General features: G+C 34.9%; 3 protein-coding genes across 5 annotated transcripts; all 3 read left to right on the top strand.

The window, feature by feature from the left end:
* Nucleotides 1-471: 471 nt before the first annotated feature.
* LOC308682893 (uncharacterized protein) lies at nucleotides 472-1633 on the top strand. The gene is made up of 4 exons (XM_081352865.1): nucleotides 472-591; nucleotides 680-794; nucleotides 896-967; nucleotides 1097-1633. Exons 1-4 carry the CDS (start codon nucleotides 519-521, stop codon nucleotides 1215-1217), a joined length of 381 nt encoding a protein of 126 aa, XP_081208991.1. The 5' UTR covers nucleotides 472-518; the 3' UTR covers nucleotides 1218-1633.
* Nucleotides 1634-2448: 815 nt separating this feature from the next.
* LOC308682351 (C-C motif chemokine 8-like) lies at nucleotides 2449-4322 on the top strand. Of its 2 annotated transcripts, none has more exons than XM_081352040.1 (4): nucleotides 2449-3055; nucleotides 3621-3747; nucleotides 3831-3898; nucleotides 3983-4322. In XM_081352040.1, exons 1-4 carry the CDS (start codon nucleotides 2986-2988, stop codon nucleotides 4003-4005), a joined length of 288 nt encoding a protein of 95 aa, XP_081208166.1. In that variant the 5' UTR covers nucleotides 2449-2985; the 3' UTR covers nucleotides 4006-4322. The 2 variants fall into 2 exon arrangements, with proteins under 2 accessions (XP_081208166.1, XP_081208165.1); XM_081352039.1 differs by having other exon boundaries at nucleotides 2463-2700; nucleotides 3983-4316.
* Nucleotides 4323-11051: 6729 nt separating this feature from the next.
* On the top strand, nucleotides 11052-12856 carry LOC308682892 (C-C motif chemokine 8-like). Of its 2 annotated transcripts, none has more exons than XM_081352863.1 (4): nucleotides 11052-11205; nucleotides 12156-12282; nucleotides 12366-12433; nucleotides 12523-12660. In XM_081352863.1, exons 1-4 carry the CDS (start codon nucleotides 11127-11129, stop codon nucleotides 12543-12545), a joined length of 297 nt encoding a protein of 98 aa, XP_081208989.1. In that variant the 5' UTR covers nucleotides 11052-11126; the 3' UTR covers nucleotides 12546-12660. The 2 variants fall into 2 exon arrangements, with proteins under 2 accessions (XP_081208989.1, XP_081208990.1); XM_081352864.1 differs by lacking the exon at nucleotides 11052-11205 and adding an exon at nucleotides 11436-11560 and having other exon boundaries at nucleotides 12523-12856.

Below are 12856 nucleotides of genomic sequence, written 5' to 3'. Positions count from 1 at the left end.
CAAAACTCCCCAACAAACCTCTTAGTTGAAGTAACAGTATGACGTCAGCTCTTTCATATTTTGCTTCATTTAAATGGACAAATGGTTAATGTTACAAGATAAAATATATTTGAATCACTAAATAAAAAAACACTACTGACACACTCTCCTATTGGAATATTAAAAAAAACTAGCTTTTTTCAGCATACATTGAATTTGTATTAATTAAATGACTGACAGCAAGGTTTGAAATTAAATATCATCTGAGAAGTTCATCAAATGGAGATCCCCGATCTACCTTTACACATATTAATTTAGCAGATGACATTTACACCTACCATGACAATCTAATATACAAGGAAAGCCAGATATGGTGATGAAACAGAACAATGATGAAATCATCTACAAAAATAAACGGACAGGATGTGTAGCCCATGCAGTTTAAGTTCCGCTTTATTGACTATTTAAGGTGAACTAGTGAGAGTCTTGAATATATTCTCTCAGACACAAGCAGTGAGAGTTGAAGATCGACTGTGACAATGGAGACACAAAGGATCCTCATGAGGAGTTTGGCTGTTGTGGTTTTTGCATCTGTGATCTGGACTATAACAGGTAAAGTGCTTGAAACTGTTTGTATATTATTATATCTGATGGAACGGTGCAGAATATTGAGGTTTACCTTGTTCTTCAATCTCAGCAGATGCTGAACAGAAGCCGATCACATGCTGTAAAGTCGTCTCCAAAACAAAGTTGACTGATCCTATCATCGGTTTCAGGATGCTAAACCACAGTCTTCCATGTGTGAAGGCCGTCGTGTAAGAATCCCAGTTCTTCTCTAAAGAAAACATGTCATGATTAGAGATCAACAGCATCTGATGCTAGATTTCTGTTTTAACTTTTTCATTCTCTTTAACAGCTTTGAGACTAAACGAGGATATTTCTGTCTTGATTCGAGACAACCATGGGTGAGGGAGGAAGTTAAGCTTTTGTAAGTTAAACCCAACAAGTGTAGTGAAACATACCTGAATTTGTAACAACACAATATTATAAAGTGTTGCATATTTAGCATAGTATTCTTGTTTTCACATTGTTTTTTTGTTTTTGTTTTGTTTTACAGCAGAGCTCAAAGAAACAAAAGCCTGACTTCCACGCCTCCACCAGCATCCTCTATCAGTAAACTCACTCCTGTGGGAGGATCTTCCCAATCACCTGACAGATCATCAATCATGAATGTCTAAACGCAAACTCATAATGAGAACACATCTACAAGTAGTTCCTTGTTTTAAAAACAAAGTATTTTGAAAATATTTAACGTGACGGTTAGTAAATTAGGTGTATTTAAATTGAATATTTAAAATGTAAGTTGTCGAATACATATGATGTAATTTGACAGTGACAGTTCTTAATGTATTCAGACACTTAATAATATTGAAACTGTTTTAGAAAACGGTTTAAATAAATGATTAGCTTATATATTATATTTCACATTGAAATATATTTCGCTCAATGTACTGGTAATGGACTGTGTTAAGAAGGGTGACGCAAGTCTGAGTGAAATTAAGACTGATTTGTATGAGAGCAAACCTGGAAAATTTTGTGTTGATTATGCAAATGAACGAGTGGAATCTGAAACTACAAATAAACTATGATCAGCAACAACTGGTTTTGCTTGTGGTTGATGTTTCTGAATGTGTGCAAGAGGTCTCTGTCAGAAACGATGACACCTTTTCTCTTTAGCATCTTTATTCTTACATTAGCAGTTGGTTGATGACTATGTATGTCCTTCCTTGTGCTACTTATGTAAATTTCACCCATAATGAAATGCTAATTTGTATAAGTTGGTACTTTTATTAGAGGTATCTTATGAAATTGAGTGTTGACAATGAAAAAGTCTTTTTCGATTTTTTTTCCACATACTCATATTAACATCTTCACAGCTTAATTAAGGAAGGAAGGAAGTAAATAAGTAAGTAAACAAACACTAAGCAGTAATAATTAAAAGTTTTAAAAAGTGATTTTTCACTATTATTCTATATTTGATTTTTATTCAAACATTTTTTTTTCTGTTATGTCACATTCAAACTGTCTTAGAAACGTTTGATATTAAACAATACATAACGTGAGATGTGGTGGAAATGAGCGTGTGGTTGAAATGTTTTTGAGGAAAAAAATGGTTGAAGACACACCTAGTTATAGATGAAAAAATTAAAATTACTTCTTGACAAACCATCAATAAATAAATGTCAACAAATCCATTGAGGTAAAGGACATCAAGTGGAGATCAACACATCAGCTTCAAGTTGTGTGTTTTCACCTGCAGAAACATAACCCCTAAACTAAACTCATTAAAGGAGTTAATACTATTTGTGGTCTGTAATTGCATTTTTTTCTAAGGAGGGATATTGGTTTCTCATAAATTATGCTGACGGGTAAAACTGACTGTATTGTGGGTAAGAGGTGTGAATGCTTGAGAGTTGATGATCACTCGATGCAATGGCATCAAAAGGGTGGTGTTCAGTTTGTGACGCATTATTCCTTCTGACTGCTATTGCACATCTCTTAAAAGACCTCCTCATAATAACAAACATACATAATCAACACCAACTAACTGACCAACACCTGTGATCTGGACACCGAGAGCTATGGCCTGGACTTCTAGATTCATCACCGTCACTGTTCTGGTCATCCTCATTGGATGCTTCACTGGTGCACTGGGCAACTGTAAGTAACTAAACATGCAGCACACAGTCAATGACACTGTTTCTGCTGATTATGAGAAACCTTTGGAAGAACCCTTCATTTGCAGGACATCATAATGCTGTGATCATGAATTCGACTGGTTTGTCACATGGGGTCTGCAAGATACTCTTACTGGTTAGAGATGCAAAGGAAGTCAATATCCTGTCTTGAACAATATCATATAAAAGGATATGAGTCTAGATAGCTCCTTCAAAACAGAATCTACGTCTTCCTCTTCTGGTTTTGTGAATATTTTGAGCAAACATCATGCATCTCTGCTGGAAATTAGCTCTGATGATGATGGTTCTTGTGTGTGTTACTGCGCAGCAAGTCAACTGTAAGTTTTGGGATTTTTTTTATCATTGGATTTGTATTTTTATAAGAGCCTTTGGTACTGATTATTATAGATCTGCTGATTTTAAAGTGCATTTATGATCCATTCAATTTACACCAACCTGCTTTCATAATCCAAAGGCATAGTCCACCCAAAGATGAAAATTCTGTCATCATTTACTCATCCTCATGTTGTTGACTTTCTTTCTTCAGTGGAAGACAAAAGAAGATACTTTAAAGAGTGTTAGAAGTTAAACAGTTTCTGTTTAAAAATACAATATAAGTCAATGGGACATTTTTCAAAATATTGTTTTGTTCAGCAGAAGAAAAAAAAATGCACACATGTTTGGAACATCAGGGTGAGTAAATTCTGACAGAATTTTCATTTTCGGGTGGACTATCTCTTTAATGATGAATCCATTACTATAGATTGTGTTTAGCTATAGCACAGTTTTGTTTTCTTTGATGGAGCCCTTATCAAGATCAAGATCGTCTTGTTTTCACACATACTGTATACAGTACGCACAGTACAAGTGCTTTGGAGATTTCAATCTCTGTCTCTCTTTCAGATCGTCGGCCCACTAGAGTTGGAGTGACTTGCTGTAAGGAAGTGTCGAAGGGAAAAATCCCTCCTGAAGTTAAACTGATTGGATACAGGCATCAGAATGCTCTGAGTCCGTGTGTGGATGCTATAGTGTAAGCTCTCTCTACACACATTTCACAGTTTTATATGCCTGATATTGTGTTCATTTCAGTGGTACTGTATATCTGTCCTGCAGATTCTACACAGAGAAAGACAAGTACTGCTCTGATCCAACAGCGCGCTGGATTCAATTCAGACTGAAAGGTACGGCCCTAAATTAATATGACATCTTAATATGATGCTTATGTATTGATAAAAACACTTATAATGTGATTATCTTTCCTCCAGGTCTGAAGGAGATTGAGGACTGAGCCAATGGAGGCCTAAAGATGCCACAAATCTATCTATATCAATCCATCTATATATAAAAAAGAGAATATATATTATGTAAGTTTATTTAATCAAAAAAGCACCATTAGATATCCTTTTAGCTTATGTGAATGTTAAACGATATTTCACTTAATTACTTTGTTTGATCTGCTTTAAAATTAAAATGCACTTTTGAAAATAAAAATTTGAACTGTGCTTATTCTTTCACACAAACATCCAGCCTTTTCTCTGTAACAGTTTGGACTGTATTTAATTATATTTAAGCTGAATCATTAAATAAATAGTTCACCCAAATAGGAACATTCTGTCATTCTTTACTCATCCTCGTGAAATCAGAATTACAAATCAGAATTACTTTCTCTCTTCTGTGAGTAATGATACTTTTTCTTTTGAGTCCTTTTTGAGTTTGAAAGTTTCAGTCTCCATTGACTGTAATTGAATGGGGAAAAAGCATACTGATAGTTTGCCAATTATAAGAGAATTTTCGTTTTTGGGTGAAATATTTCTCTACATACTACATATATTGTGTGTTTCAGTAATAGAATGTGCGCCATCTAGTGGAGAACAGCATTAATGCACAGAGAAGGCCATGCAATTAATCAGCTGAATTGGGTGTAGTACCCCTATGGGAATACCCCCTTGGTGGGGCGGGGCGACACGTGTCTCCGCCCACCCCCAAATTAATTGGTTTATTTTACAGCAATCTTATTGGCCTAGACGATTCAAGCCTGAGCATGCGCATTCCTTTATGTACTATTTTGTGAATGATTTTGCCGTATTAAAGGTGCTCTAAGCGATGTCACACGTTTTTTAGGCCAAAACATTTTTTGTCACATACAGCAAAAATCTCCTCACTATCCGCTAGCTGCCTGTCCCCTGAACACACTGTAAAAAAATGTGGTCTCTGTAGACACCCCAGGCTCCACAAGCGGCAAAAAAAAAAAAACTGGGCTAACCCGCACCACAAAACATAACAAACTGCTCCAGCCAATAACCGACAAGAAGGATTTGGGGGTGGGGTTTGGGGAGTTAGTGCGCGGATGAGGAGGGGGGAGGGTTGTTTACCTGTTGTTGTTTACCTGTTAATGAAATATGAGGGCCAGCCAGGGCCTATATTGGTTCTGTATAAGCCTATGTTATAGTTTTTTAAAGGTTCCTGTTTTCTAATAGGCTGTCAGCCGGTTAACATATAGGCCTGCTACGACTATCTGTGACTGTGACATCAGGTATTAAAAATCTAATTATTTATTGATCCTCCCCCACATTGTGTGTTCATGTTATAATCTGCGTCTACAGGATAAACATAGTTTCAAATATTAACACTCGCATATAGCTGTAGCCTATTTAAAAAATCACTGCTGTAAATCTGTGCAATATAACAGTAGCCTACTTTAAAAAAAAATTAATATCCAGCAGAGAATATTAATATTTATTACTTAAATACGCTCTTGAGCACATAATAATATTTGCTATAGATGACATAATATGTTTTAGTATCCCACCCCACCCCACCCATCGATGTTTTGTATCGATTATCTTTGAATTGATTATGAAATTGGCATGATACATTTACCTGACATAATAAATTGTTACATTTGATTATTCTAACCGACTTTGGCATTATTTTCATTAAAGAGTTAAAAAGAATTAAAAAGACCTTCCGCGCTGGTCGGATGCCGGCTTAGGGCCGATCGAGCGTGAGGCTTAAAAAACGCTTTTTTTTATATCTCCCTTTGCTTTGAACTTTGAGCGTTGTAACTTTGCAGGTGTTGTTTATTCTCAAAAAGCAACATTACACACTAACTAGAGTTAGAAAAGTGAAATCATACTCAACCACCCCTTTAATTCTAATCGTTTTCCTCTGATTAGCTCATTCTTGCAAAAGAACAGTGACACAGCATCATCAGACTAGGGTGACTTGATGTCCCTGTATTTTACACTCCTTTCACATGTCCTGATTTGAGGCTTGACAAATGACAAATTTCAGAGAAACCCTATGACGATACTCTTAAATCATTCCTGTCATCCATGATTTGTCATATCAAATAATTACAACATATAGCTAATCTTGCTGTGAAGAAACAACTGAGATATCTGTAAATGTTTATCCTAAGAAAAAATAATAATTTTGTGCATGTCATGTTGCAGAATGATTAACTATGGCGTAAGTTATTCCATTCGCTTTATTCATAGGAAGCATTTTTCTGACATAAAAAGCAGCAGCGGCTCAAGAGCAGTAAACCATTTGTGGAATTTCACAGCACACAAGATCCCTCAGAAATCATGCACATGTACTCAGCATCTCAACGACTGATGGTTATGATTTGTTTGGTTGCGTTCCTGTGTGCGTTTACATCAGGAGGTGAGTATCCTTCTCCTATTCTCCTACATTCTCCACGCAAAAAGTTTCATTTAAAAAAAGTTTTATATTTCTTATCAGATTAGAATTTTTTTTTATGTTTTTAGGCATAAATCTCACTAAATTATTTTAGATTCAAGAGGAAAAAAAAGCATTTCCAGTGGGTTATGAAAAATCTAAGATATGTTCTTTAAGTCTTAATATCTTGTGCAGTTTTGCTTCACATAAAAAATGAATTTTAATGGAAAAAAAGATGGGTTTTTTAACGGATTATTTATGGATGTTTTTCTGTCTGTTTTGCAGTGATCTCTTATGACCCTAAAAGGCCACCATGCTGCAAAGAGGATATGCTCACATTAAAAAAACCAAAGATCAATATCACAAAATGTTACATCTTTCCAGCAAAAGGCAAATGTGCTGAGGCCGTAGCGTAAGTCAGCCCAGCAACATTTAAAGAAAACTCTTTTTGTCAAAGAGCATTTTATTGTGCCAATATCTGCAGTCTAAATGCATTTCTCCATTTCATCTTTACAGGTTCACTGCTGAAAATAAAATGTACTGCATCAATCCTAAAGCTAAATGGCTCAATAGAACGATGAATGATCTAAAAAAGGTTAGAATTTACAGCTTATATAGATATATATATATTTTTTTTAAAACCTGTGGAATACGTAAGGAGTAATACAGAACAACTGAACTGAATATAATATGACAACCTCTTCTCGCAAGGTTTATACCAACACAATGTACTGTATACTGGGATATGTATCATGTAAAGGGCCATTTCCTGACCTGTTTCTGTTCTAATTCAACAGATGGGTGTCATCTGTGAAGATTATACTAAATCGTCACACATGGGGATTTGAACTTGGTCTTCACCAGCCACACTTTTCCATTCGTGTCAGTCAGTCAAGCTACACTTTAATACACTCTCTTCTACACTGGGAAAAAAACATGTTGAACATATTTCACAAAGGAAACCATCTGTGGTTTGCTTTCACACTTAGCTGCTGTGCAGTCTAAGTCCAGTTATTCCTTTATCTTTTTATTTATTTTTGAAATATAAATGTTAGTTTTATTTATAATGCTTAATTTATAAACCTTTATTTTCTTTTTAGAATTTAATATATTACACAATTGCAAGGAGTACTGTTTTTTGTTTGTTCAATGTTTTATTTATTTTTTAACAAAGTAACATATTTATTTTCCTAATATTATTTCTCTTTTCTTCTCTAAATTATACAAAAGTTTATTGGATGCATTAGGAATGTAAACTTTAATAAAAATATTGTGGAATCATATTTTTCTAAATCCAATTTAATACAAGATCGCTCATGTCATTTTATTTCTGGAATTCTGCTGATCTTTACCTTTGAACAAAGGCCTGAGGCCTACAACAATGAGAAGTTGTTAGTGACATCTTACAAATAGATTTGAAACCATCAGACCATAGGGAGGGACTTTGTGTGTAATCTGGGTGTAGCGTGTGTTTCTGAAGGCTACCTGCAGAGATTTAACCCAGAGGTCACAGTAATGGAGATGAACGAACAAACACACACACACACAAACGCACACTAAAACCCTATGACTGTCAGATGAAACAGCAGAGTCATACGTTCCATTTCTCTACAACACTCTAATGATGGGAACTGTGCATCATCTTCCACCAGACTAATGACAGTCAAACATGTCTAAGAATGCTCATTTATTTAGTCAGTACACAGCATCTGAGAACAAACACATTCTCAGATTATGAAGCACGTTTATTTATGACCTCAGAGTCAGAACACGATCATGAAAGCATCGCAGCAAACGTGAAACATCACGACGTACTGTGATTAAATAATGACAGAATTTTCATTGTTTGTGAACTATCACTGACCACTTTTTGTTCTGTGTATAAGTTAATTGTATTATATAGTTTAATATTTTCATTAATATAATCTACTTAATATATTCATTTAGTTTTTATATATTTATTTTTGAAAATGGCCTTTCAGTGGTGGATGTGTTAAACTTTGTTATTAAAGGATGACAGTGTCTTGCATTTCAGAAGTATTTGACAGTTATGGAGAATATTGTTAAATGGAAAACTTGACCCATGCCATCGCACCGACTTGCAAAACTCCCCAACAAACCTCTTAGTTGAAGTAACAGTATGACGTCAGCTCTTTCATATTTTGCTTCATTTAAATGGACAAATGGTTAATGTTACAAGATAAAATATATTTGAATCACTAAATAAAAAAACACTACTGACACACTCTCCTATTGGAATATTAAAAATAACTAGCTTTTTTCAGCATACATTGAATTTGTATTAATTAAATGACTGACAGCAAGGTTTGAAATTAAATATCATCTGAGAAGTTCATCAAATGGAGATCCCCGATCTACCTTTACACATATTAATTTAGCAGATGACATTTACACCTACCATGACAATCTAATATACAAGGAAAGCCAGATATGGTGATGAAACAGAACAATGATGAAATCATCTACAAAAATAAACGGACAGGATGTGTAGCCCATGCAGTTTAAGTTCCGCTTTATTGACTATTTAAGGTGAACTAGTGAGAGTCTTGAATATATTCTCTCAGACACAAGCAGTGAGAGTTGAAGATCGACTGTGACAATGGAGACACAAAGGATCCTCATGAGGAGTTTGGCTGTTGTGGTTTTTGCATCTGTGATCTGGACTATAACAGGTAAAGTGCTTGAAACTGTTTGTATATTATTATATCTGATGGAACGGTGCAGAATATTGAGGTTTACCTTGTTCTTCAATCTCAGCAGATGCTGAACAGAAGCCGATCACATGCTGTAAAGTCGTCTCCAAAACAAAGTTGACTGATCCTATCATCGGTTTCAGGCAGCAAAAACAAAGTCCTCCATGTCTGAAGGCCGTCGTGTAAGAATCCCAGTTCTTCTCTAAAGAAAACATGTCATGATTAGAGATCAACAGCATCTGATGCTAGATTTCTGTTTTAACTTTTTCATTCTCTTTAACAGCTTTGAGACTAAACGAGGATATTTCTGTCTTGATTCGAGACAACCATGGGTGAGGGAGGAAGTTAAGCTTTTGTAAGTTAAACCCAACAAGTGTGGTGAAACATACCTGAATTTGTAACAACACAATATTATAAAGTGTTGCATATTTAGCGTAGTATTCTTGTTTTCACATTGTTTTTTTGTTTTTGTTTTGTTTTACAGCAGAGCTCAAAGAAACAAAAGCCTGACTTCCACGCCTCCACCAGCATCCTCTATCAGTAAACTCACTCCTGTGGGAGGATCTTCCCAATCACCTGACAGATCATCAATCATGAATGTCTAAACGCAAACTCATAATGAGAACACATCTACAAGTAGTTCCTTGTTTTAAAAACAAAGTATTTTGAAAATATTTAACGTGACGGTTAGTAAATTAGGTGTATTTAAATTGAATATTTAAAATGTAAGTTGTCGAATACATATGATGTAATTTGACAGTGAAAGTTCTTAATGTATTCAGACATTGAATAATATTGAAACTGTTTTAGAAAACGGTTTAAATAAATGATTAGCTTATATATTATATTTCACATTGAAATATATTTCGCTCAATGTACTGGTAATGGACTGTGTTAAGAAGGGTGACGCAAGTCTGAGTGAAATTAAGACTGATTTGTATGAGAGCAAACCTGGAAAATTTTGTGTTGATTATGCAAATGAACGAGTGCAATCTGAAACTACAAATAAACTATGATCAGCAACAACTGGTTTTGCTTGTGGTTGATGTTTCTGAATGTGTGCAAGAGGTCTCTGTCAGAAACGATGACACCTTTTCTCTTTAGCATCTTTATTCTTACATTAGCAGTTGGTTGATGACTATGTATGTCCTTCCTTGTGCTACTTATGTAAATTTCACCCATAATGAAATGCTAATTTGTATAAGTTGGTACTTTTATTAGAGGTATCTTATGAAATTGAGTGTTGACAATGAAAAAGTCTTTTTCGATTTTTTTTCCACATACTCATATTAACATCTTCACAGCTTAATTAAGGAAGGAAGGAAGTAAATAAGTAAGTAAACAAACACTAAGCAGTAATAATTAAAAGTTTTAAAAAGTGATTTTTCACTATTATTCTATATTTGATTTTTATTCAAACATTTTTTTTTTTCTGTTATGTCACATTCAAACTGTCTTAGAAACGTTTGATATTAAACAATACATAACGTGAGATGTGGTGGAAATGAGCGTGTGGTTGAAATGTTTTTGAGGAAAAAAATGGTTGAAGACACGCCTAGTTATAGATGAAAAAATTAAAATTACTTCTTGACAAACCATCAATAAATAAATGTCAACAAATCCATTGAGGTAAAGGACATCAAGTGGAGATCAACACATCAGCTTCAAGTTGTGTGTTTTCACCTGCAGAAACATAACCCCTAAACTAAACTCATTAAAGGAGTTAATACTATTTGTGGTCTGTAATTGCATTTTTTTCTAAGGAGGGATATTGGTTTCTCATAAATTATGCTGACAGGTAAAACTGACTGTATTGTGGGTAAGAGGTGTGAATGCTTGAGAGTTGATGATCACTCGATGCAATGGCATCAGAAGGGTGGTGTTCAGTTTGTGACGCATTATTCCTTCTGACTGCTATTGCACATCTCTTAAAAGACCTCCTCATAATAACAAACATACATAATCAACACCAACTAACTGACCAACACCTGTGATCTGGACACCGAGAGCTATGGCCTGGACTTCTAGATTCATCACCGTCACTGTTCTGGTCATCCTCATTGGATGCTTCACTGGTGCACTGGGCAACTGTAAGTAACTAAACATGCAGCACACAGTCAATGACACTGTTTCTGCTGATTATGAAAAACCTTTGGAAGAACCCTTCATTTGCAGGACATCATAATGCTGTGATCATGAATTCAACTGGTTTGTCACATGGGGTCCGCAGGATACTCTTTCTGGTTAGAGATGCAAAGGAAGTCAATATCCTGTCTTGAACAATATCATATAAAAGGATTTGAGTCTAGATAGCTCCTTCAGAACAGAATCTACGTCTTCCTCTTCTGGGTTTGTGAATATTTTGAGCAAACATCATGCATCTCTACTGGAAATTAGCTCTGATGATGATGGTTCTTGTGTGTGTTACTGCGCAGCAAGTCAACTGTAAGTTTTGGGATTTTTTTATCATTGGATTTGTATTTTTATAAGAGCCTTTGGTACTGATTATTATGGATCTGCTGATTTTAATTAACTTTTTTTTTATATTTATACTCAGATTTTGCATTTATGATCCATTTAAATCAAACCAACCTGCTTTCATAATCCAAAGGCATAGTCCACCCAAAGATGAAAATTCTGTCATCATTTACTCATCCTCATGTTGTCGACTTTCTTTCTTCTGTGGAAGACAAAAGAAGATATTTTAAAGAGAGTTAGAAGCTAAACAGTTTCTGTTTAAAAATACAATAAAAGTCAATGTGAAATTTTTCAAAATATTGTTTTGTTCAGCAGAAAAAAAAAATGCACACATGTTTGGAACATCAGGGTGAGTAAATTCTGACAGAATTTTCATTTTTGAGTGGACTAACTCTCTAATGATGGTGAATCCATTACTATAGATTGTGTTTAGCTATAGCACAGTTTTGTTTTCTTTGATGGAGCCCTTATCAAGATCAAGATCGTCTTGTTTTCACACATACTGTATACAGTACGCACAGTACAAGTGCTTTGGAGATTTCAATCTCTGTCTCTCTTTCAGATCGTCGGCCCACTAGAGTTGGAGTGACTTGCTGTAAGGAAGTGTCGAAGGGAAGAATCCCTCCTGAAGTTAAACTGATTGGATACAGGCATCAGAATGCTCTGAGTCCGTGTGTGGATGCTATAGTGTAAGCTCTCTCTACACACATTTCACAGTTTTATATGCCTGATATTGTGTTCATTTCAGTGGTACTGTATATCTGTCCTGCAGATTCTACACAGAGAAAGACAAGTACTGCTCTGATCCAACAGCGCGCTGGATTCAATTCAGACTGAAAGGTACGGCCCTAAATTAATATGACATCTTAATATGATGCTTATGTATTGATAAAAAAAAACCACTTATAATGTGATTATCTTTCCTCCAGGTCTGAAGGAGATTGAGGACTGAGCCAATGGAGGCCTAAAGATGCCACAAATCTATCTATATCAATCCATCTATATATATAAAAAAAGAGAATATATATTTAGTAAGTTTATTTAATCAAAAAAGCACCATTAGATACCCTTTTAGCTTATGTGAATGTTAAAAGACGTTTCACTTAATTGCTTTGTTTGATCTGCTTTAAAATTAAAATGCACTTTTGAAAAAAAAAATTAAACTGCTTATTCTTTCACACAAACATCCAGCCTTTTCTCTGTTTGGACTGTATTTAATTATATTTAAGCTGAATCATTAAATAAATAGTTCACCCCAATAGG

This window comes from Scardinius erythrophthalmus (assembly GCF_964197995.2).
Source record: "Scardinius erythrophthalmus genome assembly, chromosome: 22".
NCBI classification, from domain to species: Eukaryota; Metazoa; Chordata; class Actinopteri; order Cypriniformes; family Leuciscidae; genus Scardinius; species Scardinius erythrophthalmus.
Note: the sequence above shows the minus strand (reverse complement) of the source record. Positions and strands in the feature narration are given on the sequence as shown.